This window comes from Callorhinus ursinus, unplaced genomic scaffold, assembly GCF_003265705.2.
Source record: "Callorhinus ursinus isolate GAN/ISIS: 27379988/994484 unplaced genomic scaffold, GSC_fseal_2.0 scaffold16, whole genome shotgun sequence".
In the NCBI taxonomy this organism is placed as follows: Eukaryota; Metazoa; Chordata; class Mammalia; order Carnivora; family Otariidae; genus Callorhinus; species Callorhinus ursinus.
The window spans coordinates 40,157,665-40,176,901 of NW_027397078.1; the positions used below are offsets into that span (position 1 = coordinate 40,157,665).

At 38.9% G+C, this 19,237-nt stretch overlaps 1 protein-coding gene across 2 annotated transcripts in view; it reads left to right on the forward strand.

Annotated features, from left to right (window-relative positions):
* LOC141374299 (uncharacterized) overlaps window positions 1-19,237 on the forward strand; it is a 193,024-nt gene that overhangs the window by 123,347 nt on the left and 50,440 nt on the right. For both annotated transcript variants that reach the window (XM_073902147.1, XM_073902148.1), the window contains exons 3-4: window positions 3,945-4,058; window positions 18,701-18,804. In XM_073902147.1, coding sequence (XP_073758248.1) covers window positions 3,945-4,058; window positions 18,701-18,804 — 218 coding nt within the window. The remainder of the gene's footprint in view (window positions 1-3,944; window positions 4,059-18,700; window positions 18,805-19,237) is intronic.

Consider the following 19,237-nt stretch of genomic DNA (forward strand, 5'->3'; position numbering starts at 1 on the left):
GGAGAGAGTGTTTTGAGAGGCTTTGCTTAAATCACACTGATGAAAGGAGACTTTGCTCATTGGAGAATGGTCAACATGATTTTGCATAACTAAAAAAGAAAAAAACTCAAGAGTCCTAGAAATCCAGAGGTGAAGGGTCAACATGAGTTTGGATAGGTAAAGAGGGAAAAACTAGAAGAGTCCTAGAAATCCTAGAAATCCAAAAATTTGCATCTATGAAGAATGGAAGAGCATAGTAAGGTTTGGAGCAGGGAGTTGGGATATAAATAAACCTTAAATGAGATTAAGCTCATAGAAGTCATTACCAGTAGACAGAAATAGGAGAATCTCCAGCTAATGAAGTTCACTGGGAGGGTGCTGGCATCCCCCAGTCAAGAAGGTGAGTGGGAGAAGTAAAGTCAGGGTGAATGGAAACAAAGGTGTGTCAGATTTTCTCGCTTGCACAAGTATGGCCGACTAGCTGTGCCAAACCAACATTCCCCCCAGAAAATACATAGCAACTCCGGATAAAGTGTAACAAACATTGTTATAATATACAGAGTTCATTATAAGGAAGTGGAAATAATTAATTTCTAGGGGTAGGAATGTAACAGCACAAGAAATAAGAGTGTCCAGAGGGATCAAAACTTCCCTAAGGGGCGTAGCCATTTCCAGGACAGAGAGTACACAAGACCTTGGTCTGATACCTAGGATGGAGTTGAAATTGAGACCTCTTTTCTGCAACCAAGAACTCAAAACGCTCTTCTGCTGGTCAAAATTTGCACTAGAAAAAATACCCACCTGTTAATACAAGGAAATAATAAAGATACGTACTCTTTCGATCTGAAATCGATTGGAAAAATGTCTCCTTTGACAATTTACATAGAACTGCTGTAGTAAAGGTGTGGGAATTCGACCATATATTTGGTGCATGATTTAAGAAGACCCAACACAATAAATGATTACCTTAAAATGCACTAGTGTTTGTACCACACCAGCGCCTTGAAGGTGGTTCTTCCATGGAGCAATGCACCCTCAAAATGAGCAGAATTCTCACAGAGAAAGCATATGTTAGGTAAATACACAAACCCCAATGACAAAACACACAAGGCAACAAAACATAAACCACTGAGAACAAGAGTTAGTTATGGGAGCAAACAGCAGGTTAGATCTTTAAGAAATAAATCTTTACACCATATCCATCATCCTCTCCCCAATAAACTGTATCAACTTCCTTCATCTTATTCCCAATAAACTATTTCTACAACTTCCTTCATCCTTTAACACAAGAAATACACCGACTTTCATCATCCCATTGCCCATAAACTATATCAAACATCTCCCATTATCGGGGTGCCTGGGTGGCTAAGTAGGATAAGCATCTGCCTTCAGCTCAGGTCATGATCTCAGGGTCCTGGGATCGAGCTCTGTGTCAGGCTCCTTGCTCAGCAGGGAGTCTGTTTCTCCCTTTGCCCCTCCCCACCATGCATGCTTTCTTTCTCTCTCAAATAAATTAAATCTTTAAAAAAAATCTTCCATTATCTTATTCCAAGAAACTATTTATGCCAAATTCCATCATCCTATCCCCAGTAAACTATTTCTTCTGGAGAGGACTCCATGACCGGGGCATCTCCTACAATCTCACTGCATTTTCACCTCCCCACCTTGGTCTAGTGATTCTTAACTTGGAACACCAAGTTTGGCTACATCCAGAGATGACCTATTTATCAAGCAACGCTCAAGAAGCCAGGCAAAGCCACAGCCCTGGATGATTCAATGATTATGACAGAGGGGCATCCAGAGCCTTGGACGGTGATTTATACCTTGGTTGAGAACCAGGACAGTTCACACCAACTCCACAGGACAGCTGATGCTCCGTCGTTGACAATTGTGTAAAGACTTCTTTAAATGAAGCAATTGCCCTGTGTGGTGTCCTGTCCACAGGTAGGAATAGAAATCAAATGTCACTGTTTTTTTTTTTTTCTATTTCCAATGTGGATTCATCATCTTGGACTTTAAGATCCTTTTATACCCACTTATACTCTCCATCTGTTATAGCCCCTTCCAGAAATGAGTCCTGCATCCTTCTTACCTGGCATGTGAAGAATGCTTTTATGTATCATGAAATGATCATGTTCTGACTTCCGGGAATGCATTCTGGTTCTGCTACTCTGGAATTATGTGAGCAAGAAAATATAGATGTCTACATATACCATGATTTTATAAACATCAGTCATGACCACTTGCTTCCTTATATTTTCCAGAACAATCAATATTTAACCTATAGCTCCCTAATAACCTTTACTTTTTCAATTTTATACTGGATCAGTAGAGGAAAATCAGTCTTCAGTTACCTTATTACTCTTCCCGGGCAGAAGTTCATACAAAGGCACTTGGACATTCCTGAGGTCATTGATCACACATCCTGAAAGCTGCAGATATTAATTTTGGTTTGTAATTCTTCAGTATGCAAAGAGCCTTAATATTGTTTTGATTGTTTGCCATGCATTTTGGTTTTGAGGCTATCAGCTGATGTTAAACATTGCGCTTTATGGGCTTATGGAGATTCTGGAAATTTATCACTTACAAAACTTGCTGAAGGTAGTAAGAGGCAATGTGGCCCAGTTTTGTTTTGTTGGTTAAGGGTAACGGAACCTGTTTTAGGTGAAAGAAATACAGAGTAAATTCCCAAGAGAGGAAGTGCCATAGAAGTTGGAGTGGGAGGCAGACGATTTTTAGCAGAGAAGAACTGGAATGGTAAAAGAGTTTGAGAGCTGTCAAATAGAATTCTGCTAAATACATGAAGATTCTTTGTTATGTGAAAAAAAATACAGTGTAAAATAATGTGTATAGAAAGGTAACTTTTGTGTTGGAAAGGGGTTTAAAAAGATTACCTATTCATTTTTTATTTGCATGAAAGAAACACTGGAAGGATACCTAAAAACCTGATAAATAATTTGCAAAAAGATGAAATGTGAGCAGGAAGTGTCACAAAGCATACTTTTTATATTATGGTAAGTTTTGAATGATCAGAAAGTCTTACTCATTTTAACGTTAAATGAAATTTAAGTGGTTTGTAAAGGTGATAAAGATGTAGATTAAATTATTAGTCCATGATTTTCTAGTGTAAATCCACTATTCAGGACATAACTCTGACCAAGATTGAATTAGTTGAGACAGTAACATTTTGAAGGTGAGTTACAACTCACTCTTTGACGAGGAGGCACTTTGGGTGTGCCCACTGGTTTTAGGCAAATGATTTATTGCTATATATGTTTTCATGGCTTGAGACTCTCCACAGAAAAATTACTCAAGCAGAACAGATTTCCTCAAAAATGAGATCAAAATGAGCCTGAGGATCAGGGAGGTTTTTGACTCTAGAATGTTCAAGGAATATGTCCAGATTATCTGACAAGCCCTCAGGGGGGAAATACAGAAGTGAGGCAGGGACTGTAATTGGAGTGTAAAGAAAGCTCAGGTTCAGAATAAGCAGACCTTAAAAAATGCCAAGTATACCAGAAAATGTTTCTAACTATCAGTTGCTATCAGAGTAACATGGCCTATTGCTTGCTATAGAAGACATGTTTTTCATCACTGTTGAAGAGAAAGCTCAACTGGTCTTTTACTTCCTTTCAGTGAGACTGATGGTTAGACTAGACAGGATACAGCAGACATGGTTACATAGGAATGGGAGACTGGGAAGTCTAGAACATTGTCTGCCCAGGGTTCATTGTACTTTCTTTGATACTTGAGTGGTCCTCATACTTTGTTCTGAGCGGCAATATATCCCATTAGGAGAGGACTCCGTGGCCCATCCTGCCTTGAAGCTGGGTGATGTCATGTAACATGGTCTAGGCAATGGAATTTAAGTGGAAGTCATTGCTTTGGCTTCCACAAGGATGATCTGACATAAACTAGAATTGGCTGGTTCATCTCTTTTATTCTCTCCTCTTCTTGCCTTGAAGGGATGGGACACATGATGGCTGGAGCTACAGCTGTCATCTTGTCACCATCGAGGAAAGAGAGAGCAAGAGAATGGACTAATTGTAGCCTTGATGTTCCTGAACCACTGAGCCAAAGTAAGCACCTCTCCCTTTATAAATGAGAACAGAAACAGTTCATTTATTAATCACATTAACAAGAGCTAACATTTCTTCAGCATCTACCATGTGTTAGGTTCTTCTCTAGAACCTTCCCCTGTCCAAACCTATGTAATCCTTACACCATGTCTATGAAATTAATACTACAGTTATGCCCATTTGACAGAGGAGGAAATGCAGTGCTAACTCAAGTTAACACAGGTCCTAAGAGGCAAACGGGGATTCCAGATGGGGATTCACACACTTCTCCACCAGGCCCCGCTGCATTCCCAAAGCCCCACTGAGCCACTGCTCTGAAAGTCATAGTTGGCAACAATTTGAATAGACCTGGTCCCCAGGGGATCACATGCTAGGAAAGGAGTCCCTGAAGCTGTTCTCCTAAATCCTGTGTTCATCACTTTCTGGTTTCCTCTTTGTATCTACCCTTACAGCATAAATTTATCTTTCTAATATGTACACACCCCTAGAGTGACGGAGACGGAAAGGGAGGAAAGTGTGCATTACAAAATGAGTTGGCTTACCTGGGAAATGAATTTTTTTTTTTCCTGTAAAATACACGACACAGAAGGGTCGCGTATATACTGACACTTGCCTCTCATCCTCATGGCATCTGCTTCTTCCACTTATGTGGGGTTCTAGTGACCCCCGCCCCCATTCCTGTTGTGAGCAAAGAGAATCACTGAATTAAATGTCTGTTTCCCCATCTGCACGCTTGATTGGACCAATGACTACTTGAAGAAAAAGACTTTCTTCTGTCTCAGGAATGCTAGATTTGATGTTATCTCAAGTCACTGGTTCACATGGCAACTCCATCCGCCCCCCCCCAACTCCAAACTCTATCAACCCCCATTTCTATTCCATAGCTGGCCATTTGTAAGGCCTTACAAATTATTTAAATCATCTTAAAATATAATGAGCTTTAATTCACTTAAGCTGAGAGAATATTTTATGTGCCCTGTACACAGATTATTTTGTTGAGGTGGTGGATGGGCAGGGAGACAGGTATCATGGAAGAATAAGTTCTCCAATGTCTGTCTCAGAGAGTTGTGTCAGCAAAGAATTATTCCTAGGCACACTGAAAAGTTACAAGGCTCTTTCACATAAGCTACTTCTTGCAAGATGAGAGCAGTTGCAGCTGAAAGTAAATGTTGATCATTTCTCCAATGTCTGTCTCTGCCATATTTATTTTCCTAAAAACCCTGAATAGTCTCTTGAGGGCATTAACAGATACAACCATGGGGAGTTGCCTCTGAATTTGGTCTTCCTGCGGCAAAGCAGGCATTTGTACAAAACAGCATCTAAGAAATAGGTTAGGGATTCATCCATTCGATCATATTTTATAGTCGATGGGTTCCATATAAAGAAAGAGATGCAATGCTAGAACTTACCTTTCCTTCTTGAATTTTAAGCTGGTACTTGTTATTTATCAAGGCGCTACAGATTGGCTGTGCTGGGTATGATATTTATTATGGATGGATTGCATTCAAGAGTTATTGATTTTATTATAGAACACCCTGGATGTGGGAACTGGGAATACATTTTGGAATTCGAATATGTCAGATTCCAGTTTGGGGGGGGGGAAGGTGGATGAGGGCAGGAAGAATCAGTATGAGAAGCTTATGAAGTGGACGTGATAAGGCAGAAGCATTGATTTGCACATTATTCATTTGATGAGCCAGAGGCTTGAAGCAGACAGCTGCGATGGGTACAGTTTCTATCTTCAAGACCAATGCTCATTGTAGCACTGCAGTGATTTGGTTCTTTAACGTAACATGTGGTGAACTATAGGGATGGTGAACGTTGGCTGTCCATTCAGAAAATACCAAAACGTATTTCTAATTTGTGGAAAAAATATAAAATTTCAGTAATGCATTATGACAACACTTAGTCTACTTTTATAGGCAACCCATCTTTGGCAGTTGTCAAAATATTGGAACCCAAATATTATGAGAATGTTTCATTTGAAAAATACTAATTCTGCACTTCTCATATTATGCTGTGTACTTGTTTCCACTCATAGAGTTCATTGCTTTTTCTTGGAAGTCACTTCAAATCTGCTTATTTTTTTAAATAAGTTTCTGTCTTCCACATTCATCCCAAAGAGTGGGTGATAATAAAGCATTCTGATTTGATTCCTTAATACATTTCTTGCCATTCCTCACTGAGCCGTGGCATAGCATACTAATTCTTTAAAGCCAATCGAATTCATGGATTCTTTTATTTCAATTTTGAATCAAAAAATGAATTTTATTGATCCAAATATTGCTATCTACCAGATTCATTAAACGGTGAGGTTTCTTGTTGATGCTTGAAGAAAAGTTTTACAACATTGCTGGGAAAGAATTTAGTATTTGTAAGTGTGTTGCAGGGTGCCTGGGTTGTTCAGTTGGTTGAGTGTCCAACTCTTGATTTTAGCTCGGGTCATGATCTTAGGGTTGTTGGATTGGGCCACGTGTTGGGTTCCGCACTGGGCATGGAGCCTGCTTAGGATTCTTTCTCTCTCCCTCTTTATTTAAAAAAAAAAAAAAAAAAGTGTGTTGCTTCTACTTCTTCACCATATATTAGTGATTAAAATGCCATCATGTAAACATCACCTGTAAACATTCAAATATCGATTATAAAAAATACATTTTATACAGCATTAGATAAATTATAAAGATCTTAGATAAACCTTAGATAAATTGTAAAATTAGCATGAGCCTTGGTGGCTCACAAAACCTGAGAGGGGGGACTAGAACTCAAAGCGAGAAAATAGCGCAAACCAGCTGATGAAAATTCTCACTCTGTGCAGAAAAACAAAAGTAGCAATACTCTTCAGCTCATCCTGGTCTCCCGAAACACGGAGACAACAATATTTCCGCAGAACCCGAACGTGATGATTGACCTACAGCAGCCTCTGGCAAACACTGCTGCAGAGTCCCAGTTTTCTGGCTTCCTTATAACATCTAACAGCAAGGACGCACCTGCGGGCAGCCAGAATCCCAGGTGCTCACAGTTTCATCGGCTGACCTCTTAACCTCTTCATCTTCTTCTTTCTTTCTTTCTTTTTTTTTTTTTTTAAAGATGGTGCTTCTCCAAACACAAATCAGGTCTGGCATTTGGGGCAAAAATCCAAATATGTAAAACTCCATGTGTCTCCTATGGTTTTGGCTAGGAAGTGTAAAACTAGACAACAGGCAGTCTTGCTCTTTCCCCTCCTATTTATCACAGAGGGGAATGAACAGCTGCAGCAGCCACGGAAAGGGAATGTCAGGTGTTTCCAAAGTAACATTTGAAAAGAGAGTTTAAGGAATTACCTTCCCTCCCTGTGCATCTCCAAATGGATGCTGGCTGATATCTGACAATTATAGAACTTTTCCCTGTGACCAATTCCAGTCTGTCACTTCCTCTACTTTCCCCCTCCCTTCTAGTCTCTCCATCTTTTTAGAGAGGCTGTGTATCACCCGCTGACACTCCTGTGTTTGGACCATGCACCTCCAGGTTCACCGAGCATTTACAAGCTACTGGCTGTCTGGGTCATGTTTAATTATGGTGTCTCTCCACATCAGATCCCACCAAGTGATGCTGGTGACAGGGAAGGCAAACCCAGACCAAGGCTGACTGCATGATGTGCAAAGCTTCCGATGATCACCAGTGAAGAATGCAAACATTCCCATTTACTGATGATGTTCGTCTGGGACACAGCATTACCATAATCTGGAGTAGCCTGTGTTCCTGTAAGGGGATGCTGATGCACTCCTGATTGCACCCCAAATAGTAGGTCTGACACAAAACTCAGAAAGGTAGCATGTGGTAAAAGAAATTCCAACCATGGGTGGACCCTCACTCCCTAGAGGGAATTCAGAAGTCAGTGCCTCCACTTGTCACAATTCACAGAATTCTGAAGGCACTTACCCACATGGGGAAGTTAACTGGAGGACACTCGGGATACTCATGGCTTTGATTCTTAAGGGTATGATAATAGGCAAATAGAGGCTCCTCTAGAAACACGTGGTTTTTTAAAAAAATAAAATGGTAACTTACTGTTGAGGACAAGTTTATTTTATGATATGCATCTTTCAAATCATTTTAAATGTAAATTTAAATTCCATGTAGTTTATTAGTTGTAAAATATTAACTTACTGAAGAAACATTTATTGAGCATCTACTCTGTGCTGAGAACAAGCTATTCCTAGGGAGACCATGATTTAAAAAAAAAAAAAAAGTCTTCCTTTTTTGTAGCATAAAATTTTTTAAAAGTCACTTTTTCTTTTTTTTTTTTGGTTGTCAAATGATCCTTTATTGAAACATTTTCCTTTGTAGTTAACTAGCTGGGCATTCCAGCGCACCACTGTTGATGTCATCTATGATGTCATGAGGGTGGCGGCCATCTACATTGCAGCTCACAGACTGGGCAGTCCCCAGGATTTCTTTAATGGTTCCAGAGAGTTCTCTGGCTAAAGATTGGTGTCGCATCTGTTGGGCAATATTGACAATCTCATCAAAAGTGATGTTTCCACTGTGCTTAATGTTTTTCTGCTTCTTTCTGTCTCTTGGTAGTTCCTCGAGGGCTTTGATAATCAGGGCAGAGGCAGAAGGTACCACTTTAATCTGGGCCTGTCTGTTCTGAATGGTCAGTTTCACCGTAATCCTTAGACCCTTCCAATCACCAGTTGCCTTGGCGATGTCATCACCAACCTTTTTTTGGAGACAGACCCAGCGGGCCGATCTTTGGGGCCAGAGCAGACGTAGCACCGACTTCGCCACCGGTGCACCTCAGGTACACGACTTTGGTCTCGTTGGGGTCGAACTTAGGCGGCATGGCGGAGGTGGCTGGTGTCAGATGAACCCAGATTCGGGATGACCAAAGAAAGTTGCACCTTTGCCTCCCCGAGCCGAAAGCCAAAAATTAAAAGTAACTTTTTATATGAAGGTGCAAATTTACAGAAATTCTGCAAGACTACTCCAGGCAGCATACATTATTATCCAGATTTATCTATTGTTGTTTACCCCATTTGTTTTATTTTTTGCTCTGCTGATAGATAGCAAGTATAGATAAATAAACATATATAGAGATGATTGATGTAGGGATAGATACGTAGGTAAATAGCAGATATAGAAAGATAAATGCATAGGGAGATGATAGGTAGATAGACAGCAGGTATAAATAAAAATAGATAGATGGTAGATGTAGGGATAGGTGGATAGATATGATGGATGGGTGAATAAATGGATGGACAGATGGATAGATAGATGATTGATAAATAGATATAGATAGATGATAGACAATTCTGACCCATTTAAACGTAAGTATGCTGGCCCTTTGCCCCTTTGTGTTTCGATATCTGTTTCCTAATAAAAAGACGATTCCCTCTGTAACCACAGAATAGTTTTCAACTTCAGTGTATTTCACAATTAGTATCTATTGTACCGTCTGAATTCCAATTTTTTATTCAATTAAATAATGCCTTTTCCACATTTTCCCCTCCAGTGCAGGATCCAACCTAGGACCATGGATCACCTTAATCATCATGTCAGCCTGGCCCCTTTAATCTGGAAAAGTATCTCAACTTTGCTTGGGCTTTGGTAACACTGACATTTCAATGACCGTGCAACCCTTTGTAATAAACTGTCATTGTGAGTTTTGCTGCTCTCCCGTGTTTCAGCCCTCATCGTGCATGCCTAGCTGGAATATTTCCTAAGTGATGTGTCTTTTTCAGGGTATAGTGAAAGCCCCGCAATGTATGGATATGTGTCCACCTGTACCTAGTGATGCTAATATCGATGACCTGGCCAAGTATTGTCCAATTTCTCCATGATAGTCTCTGTATTTTCACCTAACCACAAATAATTAATATGTGTGGAAACACTTTCAGACCATCCAAATAGCATGCTTCTCATGGAATCCCCTCCTCCATGGATGGGACATTCATCGGGGATTCCTGCTTAAAGGGTTCTTTGCACGGATGACAGCAAAATACTGTTTTTCCTATGCTGACCCTCCTTCTGCAATGCATCCCACATTTCACTGGAAACAAGATCTCTCCTTTCTTCCACATTTACTTATGTCTTTATTATTGGTAAGGACTCATGGATTCCTGATGATTTTTAATTCTCTACTGAGATATCTTTTTCCATAGTGATAAACAGGGATAGGTGTATTTGGGATGTTTATTTTGTTGTTGTATTACACCATACTTCAAACACCATATATGTGATTTTTTTTTAAAATAATATATCCTGAAAGCCACTTCATATCAGATCATGAAGATCATTTGACAGCTACATAGTACCCCATTTGTGTGCGCCATGATTAGTTCAACCACCTGCCCCCATTTGGGCATTTACGGACCTTCTGGTATTTACTGTGTGATCAGTAGTACCGTGCAAACAACCTCGTACGTTTGCGTTCCGTATCGGTGGAGGTGTATCCCTCCAGAGGGTAAATTTCTAGAAGTGGGGATGATTGAAATGTGTGACAAAGGCATGTATTGTCCCGTTACATTTTGTCACTTCCCTTCGGGAGCTGTACATCTGCAGCCCCACGGGCAATGTTTCCCACCAGCCTGGCCACTAGATCCTATTGTCACGGCCTTAACATTTCCCAGTGAAAGAGGAAAGGTATCCCCATGCTGTGTTAGCCTGCATTTCTCCTTGAGAGTAAAGTTCAACATCTTTTCACAAAGACTCATTAAAAGAAAAAATCTTTTCTGTGTGCGTTGTCATTTTATACCTTTGCCTAATTTTTTAAGAACCTGTGCCTTTTCTCATTTTTATAAACCTTTGGGTATTAGGGATAGTAGCCTCCAATATATTGCAAATATTTTCTCCTCATTTATCTTTGTTTTTAATTTTGTTTATGAAATTTTATACCGTGTGCAGTTTTCTTTTTTAATGTAGGCAGATGGATCCATCTTTTCTTTTATAAATTTTGGTTTTGTTACATCTAGGTGTGACTCTTAGAAAGCCATTTCCCTACACCCAAGCCATAGAATAATTTTTCCAGTTTTTATCTGACTACTTTCTAGTTCTGGTTCTTTTGCCTTTTCTCTGGTCCACTGCAGATCCATTCCTGAGTATGGTGTGAGGAGTGGATCTAATTTTATTGTCCCTTAAATGGCTGTGTACCTCTGTCATCGTGCCCTTTATTAAAACATCCATTATCCCTTGGGGCTCCTGGGTGGCTTAGTCGGTTAAGTGACTGACTCTTGATTTTTGGCTTAGGTCATGATCTCGGGGTTGTGGGATTGAGCCCCACAACAGGCTCCTCACTGGGTGTGGATCTTGCTTAGGTCTTCTGCTGCTCCCCCATTATTTGCATGTGCTCTCTCTCTCTCTCAAAAAAAAAAAATCTGTTATCCCCAAATGATTTGAGATCTAACTTTATCCTACCCTAGATTTCTCTCTTCTTGGGTCTATTTCCTATTTCTCTTCTTTCTATTCTCTATTTCGTTACTTTTTTTTTTCTTCCTTGGATCAGTTCAACATAGTCTTTGTCATAAAGACTTTGCTGTGTATTTGGTATATTTGCTATGTATTTAAAATATACAGTGTGACTAGACTCCTCTCTTAGACCTTCCTTCTCAGTATAAAACATGCTTTTTTGATGAAAACAGTCAGAAATTGGTGGGACCTCTTCAGTCCTATACCGTTGTTGACCTTGGGTTCTTTTTTTAAATCTTCCAGAGATGTCAGCCTATCCAAACAGTCTTCAATCCACTGATAATCTGAGCGCATTTTTTTTTTTTGTACACTGATAGGAAAACTACAGGCACACATGTCCTCTATTTGCATTGCAGAAATGAACAGGGCTATCTTGATTTTTCATTACTGGTGACACAACCTGTTAAATTATCTCCTCTGTAATTGAACATAATGAACATTAGGGTTTTAGATTGAAATGCTTCAGTATTGTCTTTTATAAACAAATGAAGACCCGATGGATAATTATAAGGCTTCCAGATATTGTATCTCACTTTCAAACAAAGGTAATTTAGTGTTCAATTAATCTCAGGAGGTGGGACAAGCTGTCTCACATAATCTCCTGTTACCGATTTATACGTATTGTTGTATCAAGTAATAGCCTGATCCGAACTGTAATAAAGAAGGGCATTTTCAGCCAAACATCATCTCCAAGTAGCCCATATGTTTAGTCCAGATACTTCAAAAGAATTTTTAAATCTGTAAGAGATTTTTAGAATATGTTTTTCACTATAAAATATGGTCTCTTAAAAGCTCTCATCAGTTTATTACCATAGCTATAATTGATTATGAATTGTTAGTAAATCATTTTAAAAATTCCCTTGCAATTAGGATGTTTTAGTTCTTATTTTTAATTGTTCCAACCAATGCCTCATAAAAGCTTTCTAATAAATTTTCTGTTGATAATGATTGGGAATGCATAAATACAGTAAAATCCTGACTCATGGAATGTTATGATCAAATCCCACAAAATATTTTCTTTATATTTTATGGCTCAAAAAAATCAGACTGTAAAATAAAATCATATTTTGTCCCATTTCCTAGCTTTCTCAAGTTAAAACTGAATTTTATTCTGAAAATATCACAAGTGGATATAAATCATTAATAAATTGTCAGTACCTATGGAATTGCCATAACATATCTTCATTTTATAAATATACCTTAATTTGTTTTTTTTAAATGATACTAAGTGTATTTGATCTAGACACATCATTTCAAAATGTAATTGTGACATGTAGTCTAATCAGGAAACATACATTTATAAAAACAAGTTAATCTTCTTAAGCTTATGTTTCATAAAATTGGAAAATCATTTAGATGGTATCACAAGTCAGTAAGAATATAAAGGAGAACACATTTTAATTATGTATCTTTTCAGATAAAATATGAGTAAAATTCCTACTTTAACTCTGGCTAATGATGCAATTAGATCATAAATATCCTAAGTCAACAGATTTAAAGATAGATCAAATACAAGTATCCTATGGTACGAGCCTAATTATAGACAATTTAGCTCTCTATTTTTAGTTGTACCATATCCTGTACCCGTTCCATCTTTTTCAACTAATTTATTCTTTCCTCTGGCCTGCCATATAGAAAATTCTGGGATTGGAATTGAGCAATAGGCTTCTGGTTCTGAATCAGATTCAGATTACTGATGACTGCCAGTTGTCAGTGCCTCTGGTTTTCTCACCTATAAAGTAAGATGTGGGTTGGTCAACATTCAAAATGGCAAATTGGATTTGTCATCAGTTAGAAAGAGCCATATGATAGTCTTTGATGAGAAGAAATGAGGCTTCTCTAGAAAGAATATTGATCATTAAGTCTACACAGAATCTGAAAAGATGATTTGGAGACTTGTGTCCCAAATACCTGCTCCAGATATCTCTCAAATGTCAAACTCTGTGTGTAGAAATGAAATTGACCATGGCTGTGTGGTCTGGGTCTCATGTCCCTATTCTGTTCCACTGATCTATTTGTCTTGATACCAGTATTACGCTGTCTTGATCACTATAGTATGAATGTGTCTTGAATACAGGTTGTATGAGACCTCCAAATTTGGGTTTGTTTTTTTTTTTTTTTTTCCTTTTCCTTTTTCCTTTTCCCCTTTGGCTATTCTACATATGAATTTTAGAATAAGTTTATCGATTTTAACAAAAAAGCCTGCTGAGATTTTGACTGGGACTGTGTTGAATCTGGAGATTGATTTGGGTAGAAGTGACATGTTGAAACCTACATAGTTCTCCAACAATAAACAAAATATACCACTCCATTTATTTTGATCTTCAAATTCTCTGAGCAGTGGCTTGTAATTTTCAGTGTACGGGTCTTGCACATCCAATGTCAAAGTTATCCCAAAGTATTTCATACATTTAATGTTCCAGTTATTGATGTTGCTTTCTCAATTTCAATTTTTGGATGTTCATTGCAGGTATATAGAAATATAATTTGTTTTTGTAGATCTTTTATCTTGCAACCCTGCTAAATACACTTTGTAGTTCTGGTAGTTATTTTGTATATTACATTGGATTTTCTACATGGATGATCATGCCATATTCAAATACAGTGTTAATCCTCCTTTTACAATCTGGAGGGTTTTTATTCCCCCCCTCATTGAACTGGTGTGAATTTCTAGCACAGTGGTGAAAATCAGTTGTGCAAGCAGGCATGTTTGATTTGTTCTGATTTTAGGTGGAAGAATGCATCATGAAGAATGCTATTAGTTGTAGGATTTATGTAGGTGCCTTTTATCAAATGGATAATTTCTTCTGTTTTAATTTCTTTTTTTTTATTTTATTATGGTATGTTAGTTACCATACAACACATCATTAGTTTTTGATGTAGTGATCCATGATTCATTGTTTTCGTATAACACCCAGTGCTCCATGCGGTACGTGCCCTCCTTAATACCCATCACCGGGCTAACCCATCCACGCACCCCTCTCCCCTCTAGAGCCCTCAGATTGTTTCTCAGAGTCCGTCGTCTCTCATGGTTCATTTTTCTCTCCGATTCCCCCCCCCCCTTTCATTTTCCCTTCCTTCTCCTAATGTCCTCCATGCTGTTCCTTATGTTCCACAAATAAGTGAAATCATATGATAATTGACTTTTTCTGCTTGACTTGTTTCACTTAGCATCATCTCCTCCAGTCCCATCCATGTGGATGTAAAGTTGGGTATTCTTCCTTTCTGATGGCTGAGTAATATTCCATTGTAGATATGGACCACATCTTCTTTATCCATTCGTCTGTTGAAGGGCATCTCGGCTCTTTCCACAGTTTGGCTATTGCGGACATTGCTGCCATGAACATTGGGGTGCATATGGCCCTTCTTTTCACTAGATCTGTGTCTTTGGGGTAAATACCCAGGAGTGCAATTGCTGGGTCATAATATTGACCCATTGAATTTCATTGAATTTCACATTGAATTTCAACAAACTGTTTTCTGCAAATGTTGAGATAATCAAGGTGGTTTTTCTTTTTTAATCAGTTAGAGGACATTGAGTTTGGATGTTAAAACAATCTTATATATTTGGAATGATCCCCCTTGATGTATTACCCTTTTTATGCAGTTTTGATACCCTTTGCTAATGTGCATTTAGAATGCTTGACTGTTAGAAATATTCATCCATAGTTTTTGTTTGTTGTGCTCTTTCTCCAGTTTTATGCAACAGAATACCCACCTCCCTCCACCAGCATATGCTGTTGTTGCCATGCATTTTAGTTTTATATGTGTAATAAATTTCACAAAACATCCTTTTCGTTTTCATTTATACCATCAATTATATTTAAAGATATTTAAATAATAAAAAAATCTTATAGGTTTATGAAGGAGCTTCTGCTTTTCACTCTTGTGTTCATCCAGATATCCTTCCAATACTATTCTCCTTCTGGCTGAAGGTATTCTTTGGACATTTTTTTTTTTTTAAGTAGTCTCCATATGGAGCCCAACATGGAGCTTGAACTCATGACCCTGAGACTGAGAGCTGAGCTGAGAACAAGAGTGGGCCACTTAACTGACGGAGCCACCCAGGCACGCCCTGGACATTTATTATGGTGCAGATGTGCTGGTCATGCATTCTTTGGGGTTTTATATGTCGGAAAATGTCCTTTCTTTACCTATATCTACTTTAAAGGTGTTTTTGCTGGGTATAGAAATCTAGGTGACTTTTCTTTAGTACCTTAAATGTGTTTCTTCACCATCTTTCTTAAATTGTTACTGACAAGAAATCTAAAATTATTCTTATCTTTGCCCATCTATGCAAAGCTTTTTTCATCTAGATACTTGTTAGGATTTTATCTTTATCACAGGTTGTGAGCAATTTGATTACGATGTGCGTTGGTAAATTTTTTCTTATATTTCTTGCACTTGGAGTTTGTTGAGATTCTTGGATCTATAGGCTTACAGTTCTTCTTAAATTTTGGGAACTTCTGGCCTCTTTTTTCTCCTTTGAGTATTCTAAACACCCACACATTAGGATACTTGATGTTTTATTACAGTTCACTTATTTTCATTTTTCATTCTTTCTCTCTATATTTAATTTTTGGGTAATTTCTCTTGCCATGCTTCAGATACTCTAATATTTCAATGTAGAATGTTGTGAATTTTACCACTTTGGGGTTGGGTATTTTTATTCCTGTAAAAATTCATAGGCTTTTTTGGGGCGCCTGGCTGGCTCAGTTGGTTGGGCCTCTGCCTTCCACTCGGGTCATGATCTCGGGGTTCCAGGATCGAGCCCCACGTCAGGCTCCCTGCTCAGTGGGAAGTCTGCTTCTACTTCTCCCTCTGACCCTCCCTCCTGTTCATGCTCTCTCACTCTGTTTCTCTCTCAAATAAATAAATAAAATATTTTTAAAAATTCAAAGGCTTTCTTTTGGGATTTAGTAAAGTTATTTGGAAGGAAATTTATCTCTTCTCGTCTTGTTTCTAAGGTTTGGTAGCAAGACCTGAGCAGTATTCAAGCTGTGGAGAATGATTTCCCCCCTTACTGAGGTGGAAAATTCCTCATTACTTTATGCAATGTCTTAAGTACTATGAGATTTGTTTTTCTTTCCAGAGGCGGGAATCAGACACTGTTTACAGTCCTCTGTGAACACTGAGCAGTGTTCTAATTCTTTGGATGGTTGTATCCTATCCTTAGATACTATGTATGCACTGTATTGGTTACATAAATGCATTGATTAGGAGTTTGCTAATTACTCAAGGAGGGTACTCTACAGTTCTTTTGGGTTCTCTATGCAGCTTTCCTCTCTGCAAACTCTGGCCTGAAAATTCTAACTGCTTTGTTCTCTCCACTTTCAGGTCCATCACCTCAAACCAGGAGTCTTCCTGGTTCTGCTTGGGTTCCCCTTCCTGCACCACTACCTGGTATCTCTCTCAGAGCAGCAGCTGTTTAATGATAGTACTCACATCATTTGTTAACCATCTTTCTGGAGTAACTGTCGTTCACTGACTGATATCCAAGATCTTGAAAACCCTTGCTTTACATATTTTTTTTTCTCTCTTCTTTTGTCAAGATGACTTCCTGTTAGTTACTCCTTCTCAACCAGAGGTAGAAGTCTTAAGTCAACTTTCTACATCCAAAGTTACATAATTTCTTGTTATGAAGAAATCTGTAATATTTGATCTAGCTCTGAGAAATATTGAGAGCACTTTTTACACCAATAATTTTGTTGCCTGGCTACTTTCCCAAATTCCAAGTTGTATCTGCTATTGTCTTCAGCCCAAGTGAAACAAGTTTGCACTGGCTTTTCTATAATGGAGAAGCAATGTAGATCATTGTTTTAAAAGGCTAGATTTTAAAGCCTGAATCTATCAGTTTCCATCATAGCTGCAAAATTCACCTGTGTTCCATTGGGGAAGTTACCAAAACTTTCCCTGCCTCCATTATCTTATGCATAATGTCTCCATTATCTTATGCATAATGTAAGGATAACAGTAGTGCTGCCTTATGGGACTGTGGTAAGGACTAAATGAGCTAGTATTTGTAAGACACTTGGAACGGTGGTTGGCACAGAAGCACCATATGTGGTTGTTAAAAGAAAAACTAAATGGTAACTCCAAAAAGGAATTATAAATGTTGCAGTGAAATAATGGGAAAGTACTATCTGTGATTTCAGGAACCATTATGTAGACAAATAGCTCTCTCATTCCAGTTGTAATGGTTTTATCAATAAATTATGCTTAAATCTTTTATAGCACTATATCACATCAGTATTTTTTTAAATGGGTCATCCTGACAAGATTGAAATTAAATCATTAATCTTATTTTTAATTCAGAATTCTAATGTTACTTGCTACTAAATACATAGAGTAATTATCAGCCCTCCAGCTACTAACAAAAGAAAAGGCTTTTTTTTTTCTTTTGTTTTTTAGAGGAAATGGATAAACATGTGCTTAAAAGGGAAATGTTAAATGGTGTGATGGAAGAATTAGGTTAGTGCCCAGAAACTCAAGGTTGAGTGGATTCAGGAGAGCATCTTAGGATTCTCTCTTTGAAATTGGATCTATGGCACACTGTTTTTCCCAGGAAGGTTAGATGGAGTGACCAGGGTTCCCAACTGTGATGGTACAATCCAAATGTGGGAAGAGGTAGGGGTCGTATTTTGATCACCCAGTCACTTTTTGTCTTGAACCCCTTTGCATATGAAGTTTTAACCTCCCACCTCCTTCACTTTATAATTCTCATTCAGTGGTTGTAATATAACATTATCCTAATTCAGAATGCTTTTGAATTTAGGGGAGACATTAGTTTTAGCGCCTTCTATCAGTTGATCAGAACTGGACGCATGAGTTAGGAAAGCATAGTCCTACAGTAGGACAGGTATTTGGACATTTCATGTTTGCTTTGTGCAAGGTCACTTGACTTGGAGCCAGGAAGTCTGGCTCAAGATCCTGGTCATTAAATGCTACATGAACTAAGGGAGGTGCCTTTGGAAGTTGGCTTTACTGAAGTGCATATTCCAGAAATCCCTTGCCTATGTGTTTCCCTTATCCTGTATGAATCTCTAGAAAAGAGATTCTTGAGGGATGAGGAGGGTAGGAGGGAAGGAGCCACCATTTTGCAGGTCACCAATGTAGCTTCTGATTTACTGACTCACCTTGTTGGTGTGAAGCAGTTCTGTGTGCCTCGCATTCCCCGGCTCCTCCTTCTGTTTCTCTAGGGCACAGGCTCGGCATGCGTGTGCACCTCCACCATGAAGAGCCCACGAAGAGCTCCACCATGGAGAGCCGCCATGAAGATTCAGCAGGCTGCTGTTGCCACAAGGTGAGAGGCACCAATAATGCACACAAGTTTCCATCCATCTTCCCTCATGCTTGTGAGCTCCAGCCCTCCAGGATCTCTTCCCCTAACATCCCTTGTCCCTTCGGGACCACCTACTCTGTGCATTCCCAGCCTTAGCATCGGGCACAAGGATGACAGCCTGAGGAAGCGTGTTCAGACCACTCCACAACTGTGGGAAGTCAAATCCCTGCCACAAATACAAACACATCCTCTAAGGCATTGTGTTTCCATGATAGCACCCGGGGTGGTTTGCACGAATTGGGGAAAAGGTAGGTGCACAGCAAATCCATAAATACACGTGAGGCTGCGACACTGAGAATAAATACCTTCCTTGCGATGCGTTGCAACTTGGGCCTTCTCTGAATCACAGGTATCAAATAAACATGTTTACCAAAGTGTATTTTTTTTCCTCCAC